Here is a 24685-nt window from a genome sequence, read left to right on the forward strand (position 1 = left end):
CCACAGGTATATAAATCCCGGACCAGACATCAGGGTGGGGAAAAATATGTGCGATGTCGCTTGTAGGAAAAATATAAACAAACAGAACCAAATCCGGATTCTCCGTCGGACTTAGAATTATGTTTTCGGGTTTCACTCAATTTTCAGTGGTATATTAATCGATATCTTAATGCAAAATTATCATTAGTATTCATCAATCGATTGTAATATGGTAAAATCAATGTGGGAGCAGGGTTGAACTCCCTTCTAAGCTGGCCTGGGTTCATGTCAATACAACAGAAGAAAAGTGGAATGAATCACATCGTACAATTATTCATACGTAAGGATTTTTAATTTCCGACTAAAAATGTTGAACAATCTATGAATTAAAGTTGCTTACACCTATTTCGAAGTTCGGCTGTTAGATGGTAAGCGGTGATGTATCGGCAGAATTTGTTTACAACTTGTACACACACATCTTATGGCTGGTGGTCGCTGAAGTTTTCTCTCTCCAATTTCCAGATGTGGGTGAACTGAATTTAAGGTATGTAACAAGAATTTTTTTCTACAGTGGAGTAAAGTCCCTGATACAGTCACAGTCTCTAATACTCAAAGGAGTGGGTATGGACGGTAATGTTATGGGGAGTTCTTCCCGAAGACCTCGCCTTGTAAAGTTATGGATTTGTTTTCGATGAAAGTACCGCATTCCTCTTGTTTGTATGCATGTGTGCACATTATGAAACATTATTTAGTGGAATTAAGGTCTCCACGGGTAAAACTGTGTGTTTGACACACTTAACAAGGTGTAAACTTGAAGCGTAATTGTGAGGGCAAAACTCGGAATATGATTTGAAGTGACTTGACATTACCATGCTGGGGAAGCTTGTATTAGCTTGAAGGCGTTCGAAAACGAACCTCAGCTATTCAGTGTTATATATTTATAATAGTGCACTCAGAAATAGCAATAGTATTATATATTGCCGTGACAAACAGATTCTCTGCTTAGTTTAAAGTAAGAAGTGGTATACTACAAGGGTCAGTTTTGGTACCATTACGTTTTTTTTTTATTTTGATGATTTAATCATTGAAATAGGGGATGAAATATTCATATATACTGATAACACAGTTACTTTTGCTTCCCAGAAGTTTTCAGAACTGTATGGTAGTGGCTGAGTGGCTGTCATTGCTGATAACTTTGTGCTTGTGGGTGAAAAAATGTCATACAATTAAAGTTCTTTCTGATAATGTTTGATTTATTTACCCTAATGGCAAGTCTGGGTTTTGTTGCCAATTTTCATAAGATTGAAACTTTTGTTGAATATATGATACGAGTTTTATTTTCTTCCTTCAGGTTTCAAAAATGAAATGGAGAGACAGAATATCAATATTGTCAAGGAAACGAAACCATGGAAGTGTTGGATCTTCACTAGATAAACAGAGTGATCTACCATCAGGATCAGGGATCATCCATGATGGCAACCTTGCATCTAGTAGTGCTCAAGTGGAAAGTGTAGAAACCACACTAGCACAGATTCGCCCTGTCATAGGTCCTGACCACAAAAGTTACTATATTTTATTGCGTGGAAATGAAGATTCATTTATGTGCATCCAACCTGCTAAGGATGTTATTAACAGTTTAGATGAAGTGGTTAAAAATGTTATCAACAGTGTGAAGTTAGCAAAGTCATCTTTACAAGTCTCAGAATTACCTCCAAGTGCTAAAAGGCCAAGATATAGTCAAGCTAAAACATACACAGGTACATTGACTCATAAACAGTTAAACAATGTAAGGAGAAATGGAGTTCGTAATTCTAATTCATTGTTGATTAATGAAGATGAGAGAATAGGATCTGGTGTTAGTTTAGAAAACTTGTTCCTCACTAAAACTGGTGACAACTCTCCTAGCACAGACAGTGTTGTAGAAAATGTAATACTTAATAGAACAGTACAAAACCTAAACAAAGATCATCGTAACCAGATGGTGAGAACTAGTACACTGGTTTACCCCTTAGTGCAAAATAGATTAGGATCCAATAATACAGTAAGTGTCAACACGAAACAAGAGTCATGTCTTTTTATAACAAGTGACCATAGTAATGAAGGTGGTTCAGACACAATATTTTTGCCTACAGCAGAAATTGATAATATTAAAAACATTGCTCAGAGTGCTTCAACAGTAAGAAAAAGAGAGTGCAAGACTAATCAGACTCAGGCAGTCAGTACCAGTGAAAAACATGTGACACGACAGTCATACCTAAGTGAAGCCTTAGAGGCTGTTGGGTCACATACTAAAGATCTAGGATGTGAATTAACTGTGACAGGACAGAGCTCCCCTCCAACAGAACTTCGTCTTATAGCCAAGGAAGGGACTGTTCTGACAGAGGAAGAGATAACATCACAGATCAAAATCTTGATAGAATCAGAACAGTTGGTTGTGGGGGAAGACAACCAAATAGTTGTAATAAGGTAAGTGTCATTCTCTGTTGTACTTGTTGTATAGGGAGTTTGTTGTTTGATTATAAAAAGATATTTGATATTAGATTCTGTATTAATGTATTGGTTTATTTGCATTTGACTCATTGAACAAGCTGCTTATAAAGGGAATTTTATTTTTGTGGGATTTGAGCTCCATTGTATGTTGGCATACAGTATATGAAGGATGTTACATGTCTTGTTACTGAGTTGTGTTGAGGTTGATATGCTCTTCTCTGTTGAGCTTCGCTGAGATTTTAAGTTCCTTTATCACATCTTCCTGTAGCAGTTCTACCCAACCTCTGTTAAGCCTCTCAACCCAGCCATTGTTTGGTCCCTTGTCCAAATTTTAAAGAAAGGCATGCAATTACCTGTTTGTAATGTACAGGGAGGGAACCCCTCTCTTGAACATTCTCTGTTGTCATACTTTTACGAAATTTGTGTGCTGTCTGCATTTGCCATATCCTCACTGATCTTATTCCAATCATTCACCGTTATTTTACTGCAGAAATACTTCTTTATGTCTTTTTTAACAAGTTTCTTAGTTAATTTCATCTTATGTCTTCTGGTTGCTTGAGCCCTACATCTCTCGAAGAACTGTTCACTGTTCACATCTTCGGTCTGTTTCAGAAACTTACATGTTGCAGTCAGGTCACCCCTCACTCTTCGCTCTTCCAAGATAGGCAAATTTAAAGCTTAGGTATAGTCTTACCCAGTAACTCAGCTCTTTTATTTCTGGTACCATCTTTTTTGCCTTCCTCAGGACCTTCTCAATTAGCTAAATGTGGTTCTCTTAGGTGTGGTGAACAACTTTTTCTTGGATTTGAATAGCTTGCTAAGAATATCCCTATCCAGATACTGTAAAGCTATTCTAATATTTGCCAACAAACAGTTTATCTCTATAACGTATCTCCTAATATGGGACTCTGGCAACAGGTGAGGGATGATGTCACCTCCCTCCTTCTCACAGACAGGATCCTAAATCATTTTTCCTGTTTGATGATATTCATATTGAGGCCTTTCATTTTGTCTCTTCCTCAGTGCTTTATGTTCGCTTTGGTTGAATTTCATCAGCAGTGTATCAGACCGACTTTGGAATCTCTTTAGTCCCTTTGTAAGCTAAAGTAATCCTTACTTTTTAGTTCCATCATGACTTCTGCATCATCTGCAAACATATTCAGGTAGGAGGCCTTACACTTCAGTAATTTACATAGATCAAGAAGAGCAATGGTCATAGAACAGAACCCCTAGCATTCTGCTGGCTACCTCAGCTTGTTTAAAGAAAGCTTCTCTGACATGAGTCCTCTGTTCCCTTCTACTGAGATAATCTTCTATCCATTGAATGAGTTTACCCCCATATTTCTGATTAGTGATCCAGCTTCCTAATCAGCCTTCCATATGGTACGGCATCAGATACTTTCTAGTAGTCAGGGTTTAAATAGTCCACCCAGTTTCCCTTTTTGTGTAAGTCAGAGCTTTCACTTACATAGAAAACTAGGAGGTTGTTAGACATGACCTTTCCCTAAAATACTGCTGTTTCTCTCTCAGATGATACTTCTGTAGAGATTCATTCATTTACTTTTTGATTATCTCTTTTGCAGCCATACAGACACTTATTAGTGATACAAGTCTGTAGTTTAGCGCCTGTTCCTGGTCACCTTTTTAATGGATAGGGGATAGGGGAGAAAGAATACTTTCATGTATTCCCTGTGTGTCATAGAAGGCGACTAAAAGGGAAGGGAGCAGGGGGCTGGAAATCCTTCCCTTTCGTTTTTTTTTTTTTTTTTTTTTTTTTTTTTTCCAAAAGAAGGAACAGAGAAGGGGGCTAGGTGAGGATATTCCCTCAAAGGCCCAGTCCTCTGTTCTTAACACTACCTCACTAATGCGGGAAATGGCGAATAGTATGAAAAAAGGAAAAGGTATGAGGTGTAACCTTTTCTAATCCCTTGGCACTCTGACTGTCTCCATTGATTAGTATTCAAGAGGTTTATCTAGTCTGTCGGCACACATTTGCAGCACTTAATGTTCTTTTCTGGATATTTATGTTTTCTTAAATCTCCCCTCACCAACTCATTAATGTTGGGGTTTTGTCTTCCACATTGAAAACACTTTTGAACATGTTATTCCTGACATACCCTTAGATTATCCCAGCAGTTCTTCACTCTTAATCCCTTAGCCTGATTAGTTGCTCTGTAACTGACAACTGGCTCCTAATGAATTCTTGAAAAAGTTTTGTATTTCATTCTTTCTTATATTTTGAACATCATGAGATGTATACCTCATTCACCCTGATATATGATGATCCTCACAGTATTCACTTAGGCAGTGCCTAAACTGTAATGATGAATCATACAGTTGCATGGCAAAATCTGCAGCCTTCCTCAAAGTGATAGTTGCCAAAAGTATGATATGCTGTTCGTGCCATACATGTAAGTTACCTCTCCATAGTGTCTACATACTCTAGACATCCATTATCCCCTCTCTCTCCCCCCTTTTTTTCCATCACACTTCACATCTTATTCTGTACCAGCTGCCTAGCCTGCAGTAGTTTTCTGGCCTCTCCTTTCAAGGTCTCTTCTCTTCATTATTCTCTTTATTTGTAGTGTTTACTCTCTTAAAGTGCCTGAGTCTATGTCTCTTTATGCATTGATATTTCTGCTCAAGGTTTATTGGCTACCAGTTGCAATTTCTGCTTAAGGTTTATTGGCTACCATTTGCAACTTCACTTTCTTCAGTGGACTTTTCCTCTCTTTCAGCATCTGTCACTATCTGCCTCTCCCTCTGTAGCTGTGTCAGTACCTGTGGAGCCTGCTAGATCATTCTCCACTTCAGCTTTTCCCATCTCTGAATGTGTGTTTAAATTTGAGATAGGAATGATCTCATGCAAATTTTTCTGCATAGATTGAGGTTAATGAGCTTACAAACTCATCAGTTCAGAGGCCCATTGAATATAACTGAATGCAGGAACAGGATTATTGTCTGCAGAACATATCTGGTGCATAATCTGCGTGCAAAGCTTTTCTGACTGCTGTAGCTTTTCTTGGTGTATGATCATGCAGTTGAAGTTTGAGCTTTGTTGACAAGATATGTAACAAAATCCTAGTTGAATGCTCAGATGGTGTTATATATAAAGCATTATGTAGTTATATATAAAGCATTCTGTAGTCATTTTCTGTTATATATATTTTGCTCCCCCTTTCACTGCCTGTTATCTTCCTTTCTACCTTTCTACTGGTATTTTACTTTTGTATACAGTATATGCCAACTGATTGTTAAAGAATGTCTCTAGATTCATACACTCAGTATATGTTGATTTATTTTCTCTAGTTTTTAAGCTATCCTATTATCTTTCAGTCTCTTTATTCACTTCCATTTCTTTCGACTTTGTTTGATTATACCCCTACATCTTTTTGAAGGACAGAGTAATATGGTCAAATCATTAGATGCAGCTGGAAGTTACCAGTCTGTAAATTGTTGAGAAGTGTTAAGTAAAAGTATTCCCAAAGATGATGAACACAGCAATGTATTAATTTTTCAAGAACTGGAAAGCTTTTTATGACAAGCAAAGCTTTCAAATTGTTTCATATGTTTTGTTATTGTTTAAGACTATTTGATGCAACATAAATGCCTTCAGAATTTCTGCCCTTGTTACCTGTACAGGGTTTCAGCCCGTGAAGCCATGGTGAAGATAGTGTTGAATGACCCTGAATTAGGGGATGCACAGGAGGAGCAGCAGCAGGAAACTTTGAAAGCCATTAGGAATAAACAGGTAAGTTAGCAGTGTGTATAGAGCATTAGGTAGAAGTTGTAGGTAGGAGCATTAGATAGAAGTAGTCATTAGGAACATTAAGTAGGAGCCTCTGCATACACTGGACTAAATTTGCCCTCTGCCAGTGGCCTGTTAAGGGAGAGACACTGAAGGCTAAGAAATAGCACTGAAGTCTTTAGATATGGAGACTTTGTTGCTGTGGCCACCCCTTTTGAGGGAGTTCCAGTTGGAATAGGCATCAGAGATATAGATAGATAGATAGATATTAGTCTTGTTTGAAGAGTATGAGAGGTTTAGATAGATGCTGGAGAATGTTTGAAATGATATTTAGTTAGAAAATTGAATGAAGAAAAACTGGTGTGCAACAGCAGTCAATGAATTTTCTAAATGAGATATGAAATAAAAAGGTAGATAAACAATCCAGTCAAATTTTGTGCATGAGTACATTTTCATGAAGGAGGAACATACCGTTGGTCAACACTTCTAATCAGGCTAGTATAGTATTCACCAGTGACACTGTAGTTGTTTTATGTAGCATATAATGTCATCAGAAGGGCTGGGTCAGAACTTCTTGGGGGTTGAAATCTGCATTTCTTTTTATTTGATTAACAGTGTTTAAGCTGTTTTGACAGACAAGAGAGCTAGCAGAAGTTGCTTGGCTTGACAGTTTTTGAAAGGCTCTTGAATTATTTAGATGAAGGATATACAAGTCTGTTTAGGGTCCTTGATGAATTCTTTCAGAAGGTATAATCTGGTAACTGATCTTTTGGGCTAACCAGTTTGGGGTCAGTTTCCCAGTGAATCATGCTGGCGTTCCAAGAAAGCTTAAGAAGAGTTACATGCTATTACTGGCTACAGTTGGATAGATATCATGCAACTTATTTAACCACAGATCCCCATAGTGTACATATGTCTTCTAGGTATGGTGTCAATTTACAAACCTAGTATTGTTGTCATTTTTAGAAAAAAGTAAAGTTTTGCCTCATAGATCTGTTAACATGTAGAAGATATGTATGATATATGAAAAGTATTTTATTTATATATATATATATATATATATATATATATATATATATATATATACTGTGGGGCCTGGTTGTGGATAGGGAGCTGTGGTGCCAGGGCATTACTCATAACAACTAAAGAATGGATGTGAGAGGATGCAGCTTTTCTTCGTCTGCTCCTGGCACTGCCTCGCTAATGTGGGAAGTAGTGACCAAGTACAAAAAAAGAACCTTTTTTGAAATTTAAGGCTATACACCAACTCAGCTATTGTACAAAGGTCCTATGTCCAAGCAAGTTTACTGATGATGTATTAGGATGACCAAGTTGTTGGAGTCTTCATGGTAACTCTGGTATACTGTATGCTGCGACAGACATTAACAAGGCTTGATTAGTCATCATTTCACTTATGTATTTTTTGAGTTGAGATTATTGCATGAACCTGGATATCTGAAGGGTATACCCTGAAGACAAATCCCCAAAGCCTAAGACTCGTCCTCTGATTAGTGTACCAACGGTACACTACTGGAACTATACTGAGGATGTCTACCCAGATGGGATTCTAGTAGTTCTTCTAGGGCCTGTTCCTTCATGGAACTTTAGCAAGACTTGGTTCCTCTCAGTTGAGACAGCCCAATGAAGGCCATTCTGAGAATTGGAATTATTTTCACATCTTGGGCTTATTGCTAGAGAGCATCTACCCAGGGCTTTTGGAACCTCTCATGGGATTACTTTAGATTAAGGGATCTTCACCATTTGACAAGCACATCAGTTCAACAAGCACTTAGATGTGGATGACATTCCTTGTGTGAATTTGTATAGACCCCCTTTGGAAAAGGATAGTTGAAGTGGAAGGTAAGCCATCATTTTAGTTGTTTTTTTTCATTTTCTTTCAAAGGGTTTTCTTTGATTTCCTCTTCATTGATGTGCTCTTTGTCTGTAGATGAGAATTGTAGGCAAGGAAGACAAAAATACAGACTGAAAACTCAAGGCAGGTCTGCAAAGCTTTATATAGATTTCCATTCCCTTCTTTTAAAAAACTTTTCTTGATTCTTTACAATGCATCCTCCTTGTTGTGACATTTTAGGATCTGAGTACGTTATCGTATGGTCATTTAGCCTTGTGAATGAGTATTTGCCAATCCCATATATTTTTTTGGCCTCTTGTGTTTTATTCTTACACTGAGCTAATGCTGTGTCTCAGTTGCTTATAGGGTTCTTTCTTTAACAGGAAAATTTTTTTTCTGTCAGAAATTTGATTTTTCATCAGATCACTTGTTAACTCTAATGAAAGGCCAAGGTTAGGGGGTTTTCCTTTTAGTGAGTGATCAATAGTGAATGTATAGTTAGTGTAAAGAATTAGGTGATGTAAAGGGGTTTTTGTAATCATTGTTTCATTGAACATTGTGCCTTATATTTAATAGACCTGTTGGGAGTATGATAGATATAGTATGGATGAAAGCTTTTTAAGTTGGTTTAGACATTTAGGATGCATGACAGTTGCAGTTGGTGAAGTTGATATTTGGATTGCATATTCAATGATAAAAGAAGAGCTTGACTTCAAAATAAATGGACAGATGCACTGAGGGAACTGTTAAGTGCAGGAGATATTTCTAGTGAATATGCTAGAGGAATGATTTCTCTCATTATCGTGGAGTGATTTTGTGTTTGCACTTGGCATTGTAAATGAAGGCATTACTTTAACTTGATGAAAGAAAAGCTCTTATGAAAGTGCCAAAGCTAGTTTTCACTTCTGCTCATTGGACATAGATTTAAGGTAGTTGAAAGGAAATTTAAACTGTTTGCATTTGATCCAGTACATTTGAGCAGAACCAATTTAAAGACAGATAGATAGAAATAGATAGACAAATATAGCCCTTCATGAATATTATCAGTTTACTTTTGGAAAGAATGCTTAAGAATTCACCACTTGTTTTCTTCAGATGCTAATCGAACTTAAGTATTATTTGAGTGTACAGTATCTTCTGTTTCTCTTTTTCAATATAGACTGCGACAGAAGAAATTATAGTAGGAGATGTATTTTCTCTACCCCTTTCGATGTCAGCAGTAACAGATGAAGATTGTTACAGTCCTGAGATAATGGTCAGCAACAAGGATCATTCAAGGGATGTGGAATACCTCTTCACATCATACTGTCAGCCTCAGCAGGCAAGTGCAGTTTAGTATTTTAACTCAGATTTGCCTCATGAACATCTTTTCATTGCTATGTGTATCATTATGATAAAGTAATCTCCATATCTATTTAGTTTTTGCAAATGATGCATGAAATCAAGATAGTAGTTAGTAGTTTGTTAGCGGCCACCAACCAAGGAGGTATATTACAAGTAATACCCGCCTGGGCATCAGGAGGATTAGTGATAGCTATGTATTGAGCCAGCACTTCAGTTGCACTCCTCTGACCCAGGTAGCTGTCTTTCTTTCTGCCTCACCCACATGTGGACTACTGGCATTCTGTTAACAAACACAATTTCTCCTTGTCATGTATGACACTTAACAAAATTTAATTCACACAGCTTATTCTTTGTTAACTGTAGATTTTCTTGCAATGAGCCCTATGTGGTAGCCTTGCCTTTTGACAAAATGTTTGGAGCATTGGATAGGAGTAGTAGGTAGGAACAACAGACAGGAGCATTAGGTAGAAGTAATAGGTAGGAACATTTGATTGGAGCATTTGGTAGAAGTAATATATGAACATTAGGTAGGAATACTAGATAGACACAGTTAGTAGAAGTAGTTGGTAGGAACATTAAGTTGGAGCCTCTGAAAACCTTTTTGCTTAGACACAGTTAGTAGAAGTAGTTAGTAGGAACATTAAGTTGGAGCCTCTGAAAACCCTTTTTGCTAGAGATGCCCTCTGCCAATCGCCTGTTAAGGGTGAGGTGCTAAATGCTTAGAAGTGGTACTGGAGTTCATCATTTGTGGAGACTCTTTTGTCTTGGCCATCCCCTTGAGGGAGTTCTTGATGGGAATGGGTGCTAGAAATATGAATAGATAGATGCATGATAGGTCTTATGAAATAATGTGTATCATTTTCAGTGCTTTTATGTGCAGTCAGACCTTATATTACTTTTACCCCTACAGTGTCAGACAGTGCAATAAATTGGTGAAAAATTCCAAACAGAGCTTTTGCATCTGGCTTCACAATTGTATCCCTGGTTTCCTTGTATAAGAACTTGTGGAGCTACCAGTGAGACTATTCCTGTCTCTTTTCATATTGCAGTGACTTTGCAGTCAAGCTTACCAACCTTATTGAGACAACAGGAGAATTAGTGTTTGATTTTCAATCCATCACACCCAGGGGTAAAAGTATTATATGGTCTGACTCTACTCCTTTCCATTTTTTCTTTATACTTGCCCCTCCTGACAATCTGTAACCATTTTGAGATGGATGGGATTTTGTGATTTGTAGACATGTTTGTTGCTGTAGAAAGTGAGGATATTTCCTCATTCATGTAAATTTAGTGTGGACAAATAGATAAAGAAAAATCTATCATGGATGATTCTCATCACTGAAGCTAATTGTGGAGTGTAGTTTTTAACATTCCACCTGAAGAGGGTTGTAACATTTTCAGCGACAGAAGAATCAGTGGAGTTGCATGATGATCCTGGAGTGGTAGCCAGAGGTATTTAACTCCTGGTCCTCTCTTGAGTTTGTTCTCAGCCATAAATATACAAAAGACTATTGTAATTTTTAGTGCTCATGTTCTGAATAGACAGTTCTCCTAAACCTTGCACTGTTAATTTGGAGGGAACTATTCCAGTGTGTTTGCCCTTGTTAGGTTTGTTGTGATTCTCTGCATATTTTGTTGAGATGGTTATGTTAGGGAGAAGTGATGGGTTGATCAGAAGATTTTGAGATATCTTTTTGTTTCTGTGGGATTTATTCTAATACTCTAAACCCAGGATGGAAGACAATCATAACATATCCTCTCCTGGAAACTATGAAAGTGACCTCTGATGATCATAGCATGGAAATGAGCCTTGAGCTTCCTGACAGTGGAACTTCTAAGGACTCCAAATTGAGAAATGAAGCTGAGGAAGTAGAACTTGGCCCTGTGTATTTCAGAAATTTTTAGAGAAACATCAACTTTGTTGAAATATTATATGCAGGTGAACATATAACCTGTTCTGAAATGTTTGATACCTAAAACTGTTGCTACAGGATATTTTTTTTTTGTTAAAGCATTGGAGTCTGCTAAGTAATTTGATAAAACTGAAATAAGAGAAGTAAAGAAATACTTGTTGGTATATTATAAATAATAAGACTGAAATAATTATTATTAGAAAGAGAATTTTAAGAGTGCAGTTTGTGTAGATTTATTACTTTCAAAGCAGTATTAAGTAAACTCAAGAAAAGCTGTGAAAAGCATTGTGGATTGACTGGAAAAACAAAATGTAAAATGAAAGAATATTGACATGCTTAGCAAAAAACAAGCAAAAGAAATAGTCTTGTATGATAGCTGTCAAGATGATTGTGTCAGAGGTATCATCTCTCGCAGATAACTCAGTCAGTCAAAGGGAATTATTTCCCATTGTTCACTTCAAAAAAGCTTCAGACCTAAATCCAAATACTATCATTATCAGAAGAATGATTATGTAAAATGTAAATAGCAAGCTAGATGGGACTTAGAAACTGAAAAGAATAAGATATTACAGAGGACAAAGAAAGGTACTGAAGTGTGGTATCCCTCCTCCCATAGGAATTGCCATTTGAGACAATTACTTGTTAACTTAGTATCAGTTGTGTTGTGTAGACCCAACGTGTCATACCTGCAGTTGCAGTATCATTTGGGAATGGACTAATGGAATGCCAGAAATATAGGTTTCTTAGAGTCAAATATGAATTTTGTTATGACAATGACAGGAATAAAAGTATTTTTTGTAGGAAGCCATGGTATATAATTTTATGTTGATAGTTTAAGTTTTTAAATGTCTTTTGATGAAAGCCAGAATATATAATTCTGTCGAAACCACACAATGCAAAAATGGATTTTTAGAGAATTTTTGCACTATGTGTAACCAGAAATTGTGTTTTTTGGATGACACTATATGCATCTTCAGAATGCCTGAATGTTGAAAGATTCACCAAGTCATATTTATTTTATCAAGCAGTGAAGGTAGTGAATAACACGGATTTTACCTTCTGTTTCATCTTCACATATTTTCAGGAATTTGCTGAAAGCAGAGAAATTGTGAGAGACCCCGGTCTGCAGGAGGCTGTCCACCAAACCCCTAACTGTGTGGTTGATTCTTTAGTTGAACCTCTTGTTGACCCTTTGGGTGAAACACAGCAGCATGCAGAACAGGCAGATGAGTTTGAAAAACTACAGTACCAAGTTGATGGTATAGAGAGTATTGGTGATTCTCTTCTTAGTGGAACAGAGGGAGAAATTGTGGTGTTCCAAAGGGAAGATGGAGCATTTGTAAATCAGGTAAGCCTTACTAGCAGTTTCATAATGCACTTCAAAAGTTTAAAGTATTTCTTTTGGTGTATGTCTTGTATTGTTATTGTTGATTGTGTCAATGATGACAGAGTAAGAGCAAGGTTAGGTATTATGCACACTCAGAGTGTGAAAGCTGGCCAGGATGTGCTGAAATGGTTTGGATATATGAAAAGGACGAGTGAAGAGACTTACTATGAGGTTTTATGGATTAAAAGGGGAAGCAAGTTGGAGGGAAGTTAAGAAGGATATGGAAGGATGGAGTTTAAATATATAACCCCAGGGCACCTTTTATGGTGCTCTTACCGAGTCAAGGTTGTACTGCAATCAGTAGCAGTGAAGAGATGGACTCCTTTGGAGTGAGAAGTCCCTTAACAAGACTTTATTCCATTCTGACCATTGATGATGAAGCAACCTCACTGAAGGTGAGTTTTCACTTTCGGTATAAAAGCAAATGTATAGGGAGTCCATTAATGGTGAAAGATGGAGTGAAAGAGGCTTTTTGGTGTAGCTCAAGCATTCAGGAGAGTGAATGGTATGCATGGGATAGAATGAATTAAGAGTGGCGTGGTGTATGGGGTAGACATGCTACAGTGGGTTGAACAGGGGTATATGAAGTAGTCAGGAGAAACCACAGAATGGTCTTTGGAACTTGGCTGTGGACAGTTGGCTATTGCTGTGTGGTTTTGATACATTATGCATGACAGCCTGAGAGTGGATGTGAGCAGGGCTGTTGTTCTTTGATAGTATCTCGTAAAGGTGGGAAATATTGAACAAGGATGAAAACAGAGATCATAGATTTGATGTTGTTGTAGCATTAATAGCAATACTTTCCTTACTGAGGTTCTCAGTATGCATGTATCATGGAAGTGTTATCTCATGTTCACCTATATACTACCTCAGATATTTTTTTTGCTGGGCAAACCAGTAAAACACCTATTTAATGTTACTAATAGAGCATTTGAGGTACAAGTAATGGTATCAGTGTCATATTTTTAGCTTTAGTTTTCTTGTGCAGTGCCAATGAATAAACTAGGATACTGGTTGGCACTTTTAGCCCCTTTACATAGTTCTCTTCTTCTCTAGTCTTACAGATATTTACAGTGTAAGGGATGTAATCCTAATCCATTTGTACTAAACTTAACCTCCCTTTTTTTTGTTTGTACATCAGCTTCATGCAGTATCATAGAACATATCCCTTAGCATCCTGTGTTGTAGGTTGCTAAGAATACTCATGTCCAATGCTGACTTTGTTGGCAATGAAGAATAGACTCAAACAGCTGTCATCAGCTTCATGCATGTCTTCGTATTGTGAGATCTGCCTTGATTAATATTAATTTTAACTTTTGCTGCCTTGAAACTAATTTTTCCAATGTGGAATGCCATTTCACTGTTTTTATTATTATTATTACTCCTTTAGAGACATCGCTTTTCATTGATGTTCCCACCATATTTTTTACCTATAAAAGTAATCTCAATTATCATCTTTGTTGTGAGTGTGGGATATGGGTTTAGTATGAGATAAACATGCCCATTCTCTGCCAAGTAGACCTTATATCTCTTATCTTTAATGCCATCTGTTTCAAAATTTGGCCTTCGTTTCTGATATTCTCATTTTACCATCAGTTCTCCTAATTGAACTAATATCGTTGCACTCTGACTTTCTCATGTCTTTTCACAATGACATACCTTTCACTTACCCATTTGCTAAAGTTCTCTTTAGAAAAGACTTCACCATACGCCACATGGAGTGGTTCTTAACTGATGGTATCTCTGTTGGAGGAAATGAGGCTTACTCTTTTTTTCTTGTGCTTCCAGTCATGACAAGCAAACTTCTAATGCAGTCTTTTATCTCAAACTATGCACACTGTCATTGCACTGTTGCATGCCCAAACAAGTGCACTAGCATGAATAATTCCTCTGGAAATGCCAGAGTATTTCTATAAGATTATCAACTGTGTTAGCTGTGTAGGTGTAAAGTTTTGAGAAAGTTTTGCTTGCACAACTCTACCTTTTATTTGAAAGGAGTTTTTTTTTAATAGTTAACCTGTTACTTTTTCAGGATGGGACACCGGTATCCAGTGAACTTCAGTATTTGATTGCCAATTCCCAGCAAGACTATACTTCAACACTAGAACCTGAAGATCAGACAAATCATGTCTTAGTGCCTCCAGAAACCTTTGAACATCACACAATAGATGTAAATTCAGGATTGTGATTGCAAGAATAGCATTGAGAGAATGCTATCTTGGAACATATGCAAGAAAGCTTCCTAGACAGTAGAACTGAGTAAAACTTAAAGGTGGGGTGAAGCTGAAGTTTCTTAGATTGGTGGAAGAATGAAAAAATTTTATCAGAAAAATGAAAATGAAAAGTAATGTAAAAACGAAAATATAATAATCATCTAAGTGAAGTTGCTTATGTGGAGTTTTCCCCATATTTATGTCACAGTTCTTTTCCACATAAGTAAACCTTGAATAATTTGTTTACAATATCTGCATGTTGACTTAGCTGTCATGGAAATGAATTAAAGCCCTTTTGTTATACAATGGGGAAGTTAGAAAAAAATTTACATGGAAACTAGGAGAATAGAAGCAAAGCATGATACAGATAATGAAAATTCCAGTGTAAATGAGATAGCAAACATTTTGAAATTATTACAAACCACAAAAGAGATTGCGTTATGGATGAGATATTTGATGTGTGCAAGAAATGAGGAAGTAATGGTGAGAGAAGAAAATGATGGACCTCAGTTATATTGTAAGTCATGGATGTTAGTTTCAAAAACTTAAGAAGTGAATATTGCTGAAATTCAAGGCTCAGGATTTAGCATAGACAGAATATTTCTTTTTGTGTTTTCCACAGTTTCCCACTGCCATATTAGCTAGGATATGGGCCAATAAGTTTACCTCACTCAGACAGTTGCCATTGGTGAAAATGAAAGACATGTAATTTATGATGAATAGTGCAAGTGTTGCTGGCTTTATAGAGATGAATGACAAGGTGACAGGTTCAAGTGTGTATGGAAAGAAAAACTAAACATTGCCAAAGATGGCAGGAGCTGAATGAGACAAAGTGATTTAAAAAGAAATAGGGAATACTGAATTTAGGCAGCTTTTGCTATTTGGTAGCTGGTCTATGGTGAATAAACTTTTGGAGAATGTTCTAAATTTTTGTCATATTTAATATGATTGAATATATATAAATTGCAGATTTAGTTGAATGTTACATTTTATGGAAATGTAGCAATAGCATAATACAAGATACTGAAGTTCATCTGTATTTGCTCTCATAAAAGATTATTGGACTGTGGCTAGATATGACAGATCTTCAGTTTAGAAATTATGGGTTATCAAAATATAGTCATACTAAAAGTATGCCGTATGAATCAGTGTTAGTGTGAAGTTGATTGTGGTACACTCAAATAGTGCAGATCCAAAACTCAACTTTCCCAAGTCACAAAACATTTTATGTATTCAGAACTCCCTCAAAAAGTCTGGAAAAGTATATCAACTCTCCATCCATGAAAGATAGTGTCAGCCACAAGATGGTATTGTATGTTTTGATGTGGTTGGTGCTAATCAGACCAGCTTATAAGTTACCTGCAGTCTTAACCTTGAATTATATCTTGGAAAAGTGGGCCATCCCTATGCAGTGACTAGCAAGAACACCATCACAACTTCATTATATTCCTCATGAGTCACTGCGAAGAGAAAAAGGAAGGCACTCTAACAGAAGAAAAATTTAACGTATAATGGATTGTGTAAGTTATGCCACGGGCTAAGTTATCTTGTGAGTCTAGAATTTCAAACTCAGCAATAGGGAATATCTTATGACAGAAAAATAATCCAATTCCTAAGTATAATGTATGAAGAGGAGTTACTACATTATAAATTTGCTAGTCCTAAATACTTGGGACCAAGCCATTTCCTGACTTTAAGCTTTCATATTTCTAACTGATAAAGTTCTGGGTGGGCCTATGGTGCTAACTTAGCTCAATTTGCTCTTATTTTTCTTCATTTTGTCTCATAAAGGAAACCAATAAGAAATGTTAGAAAATGGGTCATCTGTATATAACAAGAAAGTATAGGAACTCTTGGTATCCCCGTATTCTCTTTGCCACTACATTTTCCACACACCACCACCAATTAGTGTCCATTATCTTCTAGACAGAATGACCAGATTGTCTGACAACAAGTTTCAGAACCAGAGAACATCATTGATATGAATATATATAAATATTCTTTGAATTAACTGTGATAAAACATTATTAATAATAAATAACTACAACTAGTGTGCTTGCAAAGATATCATTCACCTTTCACTCCCAAAGTGCTGAATGTTAAAGTTTAGCAGCTAGGTGGTTGATGAATGAAGCTTTACATGCACACGCACGCACACACACACACACACACACACACACACACACACACACACACACACACACTGATAATCAGAAAGCAAATGGATGTCATTCTAAAGAGAACATTTTATCTGAGTAGTGGCAATGTGGTTTTAGGGAAAGGTCACTTGTATTAAACCTCTTGGATTTCTTTGAGAGCTAAGGATTGTCCTATACAAAAGGGAGGACTGGGTGGATTGATCATATCTGGACTGCCCGAAAGCATTTGATACTGTACTGCATTTGAGGCTGATTAAGAAGATGGATCACCAGCCAGGAATAAGAATGACACTCCTCTAATGGATAGATAATCTTAGTGAAAGGGAAACAGACACATGTCAGAAGAGCCTTCTCCAAATGGATGCAGGTCACCACTGGAATGCAGCAAGGTTCTGGTTGGGGACCGTTATTCTTCTTGATCAATGTGAATAACTTGCCAGTAGGTATTAACTCTTACTGGAACATGTTTCCAGACAATCAAAGATTTTAAGGAAAGTGAAGAGCAAGGAGGATTGCATCAGCTTTAAAAGGGACCTAAATAGACTCCAAATTTGGTCCAGTGCGTCGTTGGTGAAATTCAGTTACATGCAAATTTAAAGTTATATGGATGGGAAAAAGTGAGAGTGGATCTTGATGTTATTATTATTTAGCAGGAAATAAGCCTCATGTGTGTGTGTGTGTGTGTGAGAAGTTTTTGGGAATCAGCTTTGTTCATAACCTGTCATTAGAGTCCCACATTAGGAGAGTAGAGGAGATAAAATGTCTGCTGGCAGATATTAGAAAAGGATGTATTTAGTATTTCTTCATATCCTAGATAAGGCAAAACTAGATTATGCTTCTCAAGTTCGATTGCTGCACCGAAAAAGCACAAAGAGTTAATAGAGAAGGTCCAGAGGAAAGCAACAATAACAGCAGCAGATTTAAGAGAACTGATTTTCAGGGAAAGGCCAGAGGCTAGAAATTTGCCCACCAAGGAAGAGAAAACAGTAGGGGGGTGAACTAATCACCACCTTTAAGCTTTTAAAACAGGTTGATGTAGCTGGAGAACAGATCTTCAAGAGCTGTAGGAATGGTTAAACCAGTGAACATAACATGAAATTAAGATAGAAACATGTTTAAAAAGATAGAATGAAGTAGTTTTATAGCATGAGTGGTGAATGAATGTAACAGAATGACAGGACATGTTTAATGTAGACGACATACGTGAAATTAAGAAGTTGTATGAAAGTAGAGATTGTACAACAGATGGGGCCCCTTGAAGGTAGCACTGTCTCTTTACAGTACAAATACTGTATGTAATTAGGAATAGGTAATTATATAATGTGCATGGACAGGATGGGACACAGTGAAGCCTTGGCGATATTATTACCTGGTAGGGGCTGGAGGAATCTGTTCGTAAAAGAGACATAAGGATCACATTATGCCCAGCCTGTTGCCAGGGCTCCTCTTTAGAATATTTAAGGAGGCAAGTTTTCTGCCTGAAAATATAATATCAGAGCTGCATTTAAGTATACGAGTAAGGAAATGTTTGGTCTACTGTTCACAACATACATAAAACCAAAACTGGATTATGATCATATTAGGTTTTCAAAGGTTCAATTGATTTCCAAAGCTGGATTACAATTAGATTAGGTTTTCACAGAATTAGTTGATATTTAGAAATTTATTGTTTGCTGTGAGTAGCATTCAAGGATGAAATATGAGAACATTGAATAATTTCCTTGTACCTTGTATTCCACATAAATCATCAAAATAAGGAAAAACCAGGGCATTCTGGCTGATATTTGAGTGACTGGCTGTGTGTGATTGGGTGATTGATAATGTGAAAAGTCCAAATTTAGTATCTGCCTGCTTCTTGGCAGATAATTTTTAGTACAGTACATGGTGATGAAATACTGAAAGTTATTATGGGAATATAATAGAATTGTGTGTTTAAGAGATTGATGAGATAAGTTTAATTCAGTCATAAGCACATATTACAATTTGTATAATACAGAACACAATGGATACAGTATAATATGGGTTCCACTAATACATATATCATCTTTCTGAGAGCCACTTGGTCATAAATTCTTTGTTTTGGATCTGCATTACTTAAGTGTACTACCTTCTCAGGATTGCAACTTATGGTGATTTACATAGTATTTCATTTTACTTGGACTTGTTATGCAATTAATTTTTTGCCTTTAAAAGCAATTGATTGTTGCTCCATTGCATGATGAATCATGTGAAGTGAGGAAATTTTTGTGTAAGAAGGTTTTGATAATTCTCCGTTAACATCCACATATGGTTTATAAATAAGTGATAATATGCACTCTTCTCAGGTGAGGGCTGTACCCTATAATGGCTTGGGTTCCCAAACATATTCATGCACAGCCCCAAAATTTCTGGTTCATACCTTTCATAACCCCAGTGATCAGTCAAGGTTTAGTAGGGTTCCCTGCCTATGCACAAAAATCTCTTTGGGAATTTTTCATATTAGTGTTTCAATAAAAACTATGGGAAATATAGATGAGTGTGGTAGCAGTGACTTAACAGTTGATGCACTTACTCACCACAGGAAACTTTTCTGAATACAGTGAGGAGAAACTGTGACCCAAAAAATGAACTTAGTAACCCCAAGTTTGGAACTTACAAATCATTGTATGAGACTGAGCTGTATGTTTGCACCTACAATAGCAAAGTAATTGTACAGGTATATCCTCTTTTCTAAAGCAAGAGCTAGTTTGAAGAAGTGGAATGCAAAAGCAAATAAGAAAGGAATGTTAATTTGAAAAGTGGGAGAAGGGGATAAAAAGGAATGAAATAATAAGTGAAACATTTTTAGACTAGGAATGAGAAACAGGATGAGGATGACAGAAAGAAAAGAGATGGAGACTGAAAAACTGATAGATAGAGCAAGAAATGAATGAATCAGAAATTAGCAAGAAGAAAGTAAATGTGGTGTCACATGAAACAGTCTTATGTACAAATATACGTGGGGCAAAGGAACAAGGGATGAGGATAGAAGGAAAGGAATAGAAGGGGAGAAGAAAGAAAAAAAGTAAAAAAGCTATAGAAGAAAAGGATATTGTTAATGAATATGTAAAATATGAGGTTTATATTGAAAATTAAGGAAAATGACTTCTTGTGAGAATTTTTGATTAAGAAACAAAGGATGAAGATATTAAAGAGTTGGTAGAGAATAAAATGTATATTGAAATTTTTTTCAGTATGAATGACATGAATTTACTCTTTAAGTCCAAAGAATGGAATTCTCTTGAAAATAATTGATATTTCAGTGTGATAATTTGAAGATTGAAGTTACCTTGTTTTGTTAGTAACGAAAGCACTTTTGCTGGTAATATTACTCTGTCATGCATTTGTTGTTGTCCAATTTAGGATTATCATACTACAATGGGACCATCAGTGTCTAGAAGTGATATGGTTCCCAACTGATCTTGGTAACTGTTAAGATTTAAAAGGTGGAAGTTTCATTACATCCCTGTTGCGCCTTTATATTATCTCAGGATCAGTAGTGTGACATTCAAATAGGATGTGAACTAATAGAATGTTTATATAGATGTAATTTGAAATGCAGCAGCAAGATCTCATGACTTTCTTCTTGCCTTTTGATGAAGATAAGACCAGCCGTTTTAGATTTCCTCTTACAGTGTTGAAAACTTCCATTACCAGATAATGAAGCATGTCATTAGATACTAAGAAGTATTATCATTTTTTTTGCAAATTATTCTAAAGGCCTTAGTACTCTCATGATCAATTTATTGTATGTTTTGTTTCATCAGTTCAGATTTATCATCTAAAGACAGTGATTGTTCTTTAGCTAAATGGATTATTACTATTTTTTTGCATATAATTAAAGAATTTTTTTTCAGCTCTTCACTTTATTTGATTACAAAGAACCATATACATTGATGTTTTGTGTCTGAATAATTCTGCATTTTTATTCTAAGACCATCGTGGTAGCGAAAATATTGTGTTTTCTTCAAGTGGTACTTGTTCCCATCACCATACTTTTTGTCATGGACAAAGCCCTTGCTCATGGGAGGTTAGGTTCCAGCTGTACCCATCTACAAAATTGAGGGGATCTGTATGAATTTCCCTTCTTTTAACCACCATAAAGAGTAATAAGGTAAGGTCATGCTGAATTATGGGGACTTAATGACCACTCACAAACATGATGTCGCAGCTTAAGTGATGTGACAGAGTGCACCGGAGAAATCCTTAGTCATTCTATCAACTAATCAGCAAGGATATACCAATTGGAAGTGTTCATGTCATGCTCAGATCTGACTGTGTGGTAAATGAGGCCAGTAAAAGAGCAAAAGGGAGACAGTAATATGATAACAAAATTGGGAAATGGAGTTCAGTAGCCAGAAACCAGGGCTTTGTGGTGAGAGGTTCTTTGAAATTTATGGTGAAGAATTATGAATGATGATGACTTTAGACATACAGAAGGAATGGTAAGAAAGATGAAAGAATGGTATAAGCAAAGATGCCAAAAAGCCAAGAAGCTTCAAGGTGTGCTGTGACAAAATTAGAGACAGCACTCCATTCAGCTGATGGTTGCAAGGCATAAGGGAGCAATGAACAAGCATTGTAGGTTGAGAAAGGTGGAACAAAAAACTTTTGAAAGAACATGGGCAAGGCAGGAGGAAACTTTTCCAAGTGAGAACTGTTAAGGGAAGTAGATTTACTATTTGGAAACTTCGTAAGCAGTATAGATTTGCAATATCTTCATTTTAAGATTTATCTTTACAACCTTGGAATCAGGAAGAAAAGTTAATGGGATGTCTTGATATATCTAGACTCAAAAGCCTATTAAGTTTTTCATCACTCATTTAGGAGTGAAGTTTACCTCAAAGCTAAGACTGAGATGCTTTAATTTAGGAATTATCCTCTTCAGATAATTGTTCTAGAATTTATGTCAAACATCATTTTTTTCTTGTAGGTCATTTGATTTCTTTGTTAGTAAAGAACAGATCCAGTTGGATTGTGATGCCAATGCTTCTTGCTCACCTCAGAATTTGTGCTAGAAGCCTGCATCATTGGAAAAGTGGCTTCCATTTTGAGTGTTTTACAGACTCTCCAATGTTGCTACCTCAGGCAAATTCTTTGTTGTTTTCCTTGCTGAGGTATTGACTTTACTGCCTAAGGCCTTGTCTGCAGCTGAAAAGTGTGGGTTTCAAAAAATGTGAAGCTATTTTCTAATGAAGGCACAGCCCTATGAATATCAATTTACTTTCCCTTCCCATCGCCCTTCTTTTTAGAAAATGAAAGTATTTAATTCTGGGCAGTAACAGGCATGAGGCAGACTTAATGAATGGCAAAGTAGCTTAGTGTTGTGTATTTTGTTAGTTAAACTGTGATATTAAGGTGTTTTGGTAGGTAACAGAAAGGTTGTTAAGTTCTTGTTACTGAACATCAGCCAACCTAATACATTTTATGATGGTTAAAGGAGGGGTAATTTTTTAGGATTTCCTCAGATTTTGTTTGGTGAGGTTAGCTGAAAACCCCCATAAGCAAAGGCTCTCTTTAATGTTCATGAGGCTCTTTCTTCAATAGAGAAATGGTTTTCATTCGTAAGACCTACATTCTTATGTGTTTAGATAATGTAAATGGAAAATATGCTTGGTCATTATTTATTATCCATTATTTATTGTTCAGATTACTGTTAGGGCCAGTCCTTCATTTTCAACAAGTGTACTGCCACATATTTAGAATTCTGGCCTTTTCCAACATTGGCCTCATCAAGCTTCGCTATTACAACACCCCCTCTCAACTTTTCCCCTTGCTTTTACACTTATTCCCCATAAAGTAGGGTAATTCAAGGATGAGATGCCCCATTATACTGAAGTTCTTAACAAACCCCACTGTTAAGATTTTTATTATAGTTAGCCCATTTAAAGGCTGTATTTTACTTCAACCTATTTGAACAATTTTTGAATGTCTGCTGCTGTTTAGGTTAATACGCATTTTATATATAACATTTTCATTGATAAAATGATGAGGTAAATGAAGCACTGATATTAAGAACTTGGCTTCTGTGACAAATTAAACGTGTGATGCTTTAACTAAACATGCAAGTCCAGAATCTTGACATTCAATGGTATTTGCAGTATCCATATAGGAGACTACTTTGACGTTTGACTCCATTTCTCCTGTATTACACTACTCTTTGTAGAAATCATTAAGATAATTCTTTCATGTGTCTTCACTGTAATTAGATGGTGTCACTAATTTGAAAACTTCTAAAGTTCTTCCTTGTATTTTTACAAAATTGCAGATTCCCTCCTCTATATTGGAATGTTAAAATTGTAAAATCTACTCCATTTTCAACTTTTAGTTACCACTTGATGAATGGGGTCATCTGTGTACTTGAAATTTTAAATGCCATATGAAATGAGTAATTAGTATAATGTACACCACAAAAAGGAGGCAATAATGTATAATTCTTTAGAAATATGTGGCTTATAAAAATAATACAAAGTATTACAATCAAGAGATGCTTCTGAAAATAAGCATCCCTTGTTATGTGGTAAACAATTCAGATTATGTTTTTCACAGCAGGAATGATGAATATAGTATATACTACAAGGAAGGGGTACTAATGCATAATTCTTTGGAAAATACATGGCATATTGTAAGATTGTGATACACAAATTGGCTATCATACTAAGGTTTACAACCAAGTAATGCTATTGAAAATTTGCATAGTTTTTCAGATGGTGAACATTTTCGATTGTCTTTCGTAGCAGAGTTTTCTAAGTGTATCTTTCTTTCAGCCATATAAGTTTTGGGTGTTGACCCCAAGACAGTTCCCTCAGAAGATACAGTTGGCCCCATTTTTAAGTGGCACGTTTGCAACTGCTTCTTGCAAGATACTGTGTCCATAAAAAATATCGTCTGTCCTCCATGCATTTTCATAGGCAATGCATGGCTTAGGCTTATTGTAGGTACATGCATACAACACTCTGTGTTGTATGCTTGCATCTTGGCACTGAGACTTAGTGTTTCCAAGGGCATGAGCACCAGCAAAATGCCTCTGGCTGTCTTAAGGGAAGGATTTTCTTCCTGGCTGTCACTTCATATTGGGAATTTTGCCTCTAAGTATTGTATTTGTTCCATCTGCACTGAATGGTTTGATGACTAGAAGTGTCGTTATATGTGGTATGGTGACAAGAGATTCATTGTGTGTGATATGGTGACTAGAGGTGCCATGCTCTAAGATATAGTGACCAGAGGTTTGCTGTGTAGCGTGGTGACCAAAGATGTGCTGTGTGGTGCGGTCAGTGATGTTCTGTGTAGTGTGGTGACCGTAGGTGTCGTTCAGTGTGGTATGGTGCCGTGTCGTATTGTGTGGAGTGCAGGTACGACAAGACTGAGGGTTGGGGAGTAATTGTACCCTCATGATAATAGAAACAGGATTCTCATTAGATGATTTTAAGTATTGAAATATAGTAATTGTTAATGTTCAAAACGGTGACAACCATATAATTGTCGGGCAACGACAAGACCACGCCCCGACTTGGGTACTGATACCTCATGACCCCATCCCCAAGGATAACAGTAGTTTCTCACTTGTGACCAGAGGTGTTAC

The 24685-nt window shown here is 36.5% G+C and overlaps 1 protein-coding gene across 2 annotated transcripts; it reads left to right on the forward strand.

Annotated features, from left to right (window-relative positions):
* Nucleotides 1-210: 210 nt before the first annotated feature.
* Nucleotides 211-20076, forward strand: LOC139763820 (uncharacterized). Of its 2 annotated transcripts, none has more exons than XM_071690122.1 (6): nucleotides 211-319; nucleotides 1331-2445; nucleotides 6112-6220; nucleotides 9229-9390; nucleotides 12411-12674; nucleotides 14746-15096. In XM_071690122.1, exons 2-6 carry the CDS (start codon nucleotides 1340-1342, stop codon nucleotides 14899-14901), a joined length of 1797 nt encoding a protein of 598 aa, XP_071546223.1. In that variant the 5' UTR covers nucleotides 211-319; nucleotides 1331-1339; the 3' UTR covers nucleotides 14902-15096. The 2 variants fall into 2 exon arrangements, with proteins under 2 accessions (XP_071546223.1, XP_071546221.1); XM_071690120.1 differs by lacking the exon at nucleotides 211-319 and adding an exon at nucleotides 386-523 and having other exon boundaries at nucleotides 14746-20076.
* The last annotated feature ends 4609 nt before the right edge of the window (nucleotides 20077-24685 follow it).

This window comes from Panulirus ornatus, chromosome 48 (assembly GCF_036320965.1).
Source record: "Panulirus ornatus isolate Po-2019 chromosome 48, ASM3632096v1, whole genome shotgun sequence".
In the NCBI taxonomy this organism is placed as follows: Eukaryota; Metazoa; Arthropoda; class Malacostraca; order Decapoda; family Palinuridae; genus Panulirus; species Panulirus ornatus.

Bases quoted from the DNA above. Each gene is read 5' to 3' on its own strand.
- LOC139763820 (XM_071690122.1), top strand. From the start codon at position 1,340: ATGAAATGGAGAGACAGAATATCAATATTGTCAAGGAAACGAAACCAT. The intron at 9,391-12,410 runs GCAAGTGCAGTT...ACATATTTTCAG, and splicing joins CATACTGTCAGCCTCAGCAG to GAATTTGCTGAAAGCAGAGA. The intron at 12,675-14,745 runs GTAAGCCTTACT...TTACTTTTTCAG, and splicing joins ATGGAGCATTTGTAAATCAG to GATGGGACACCGGTATCCAG.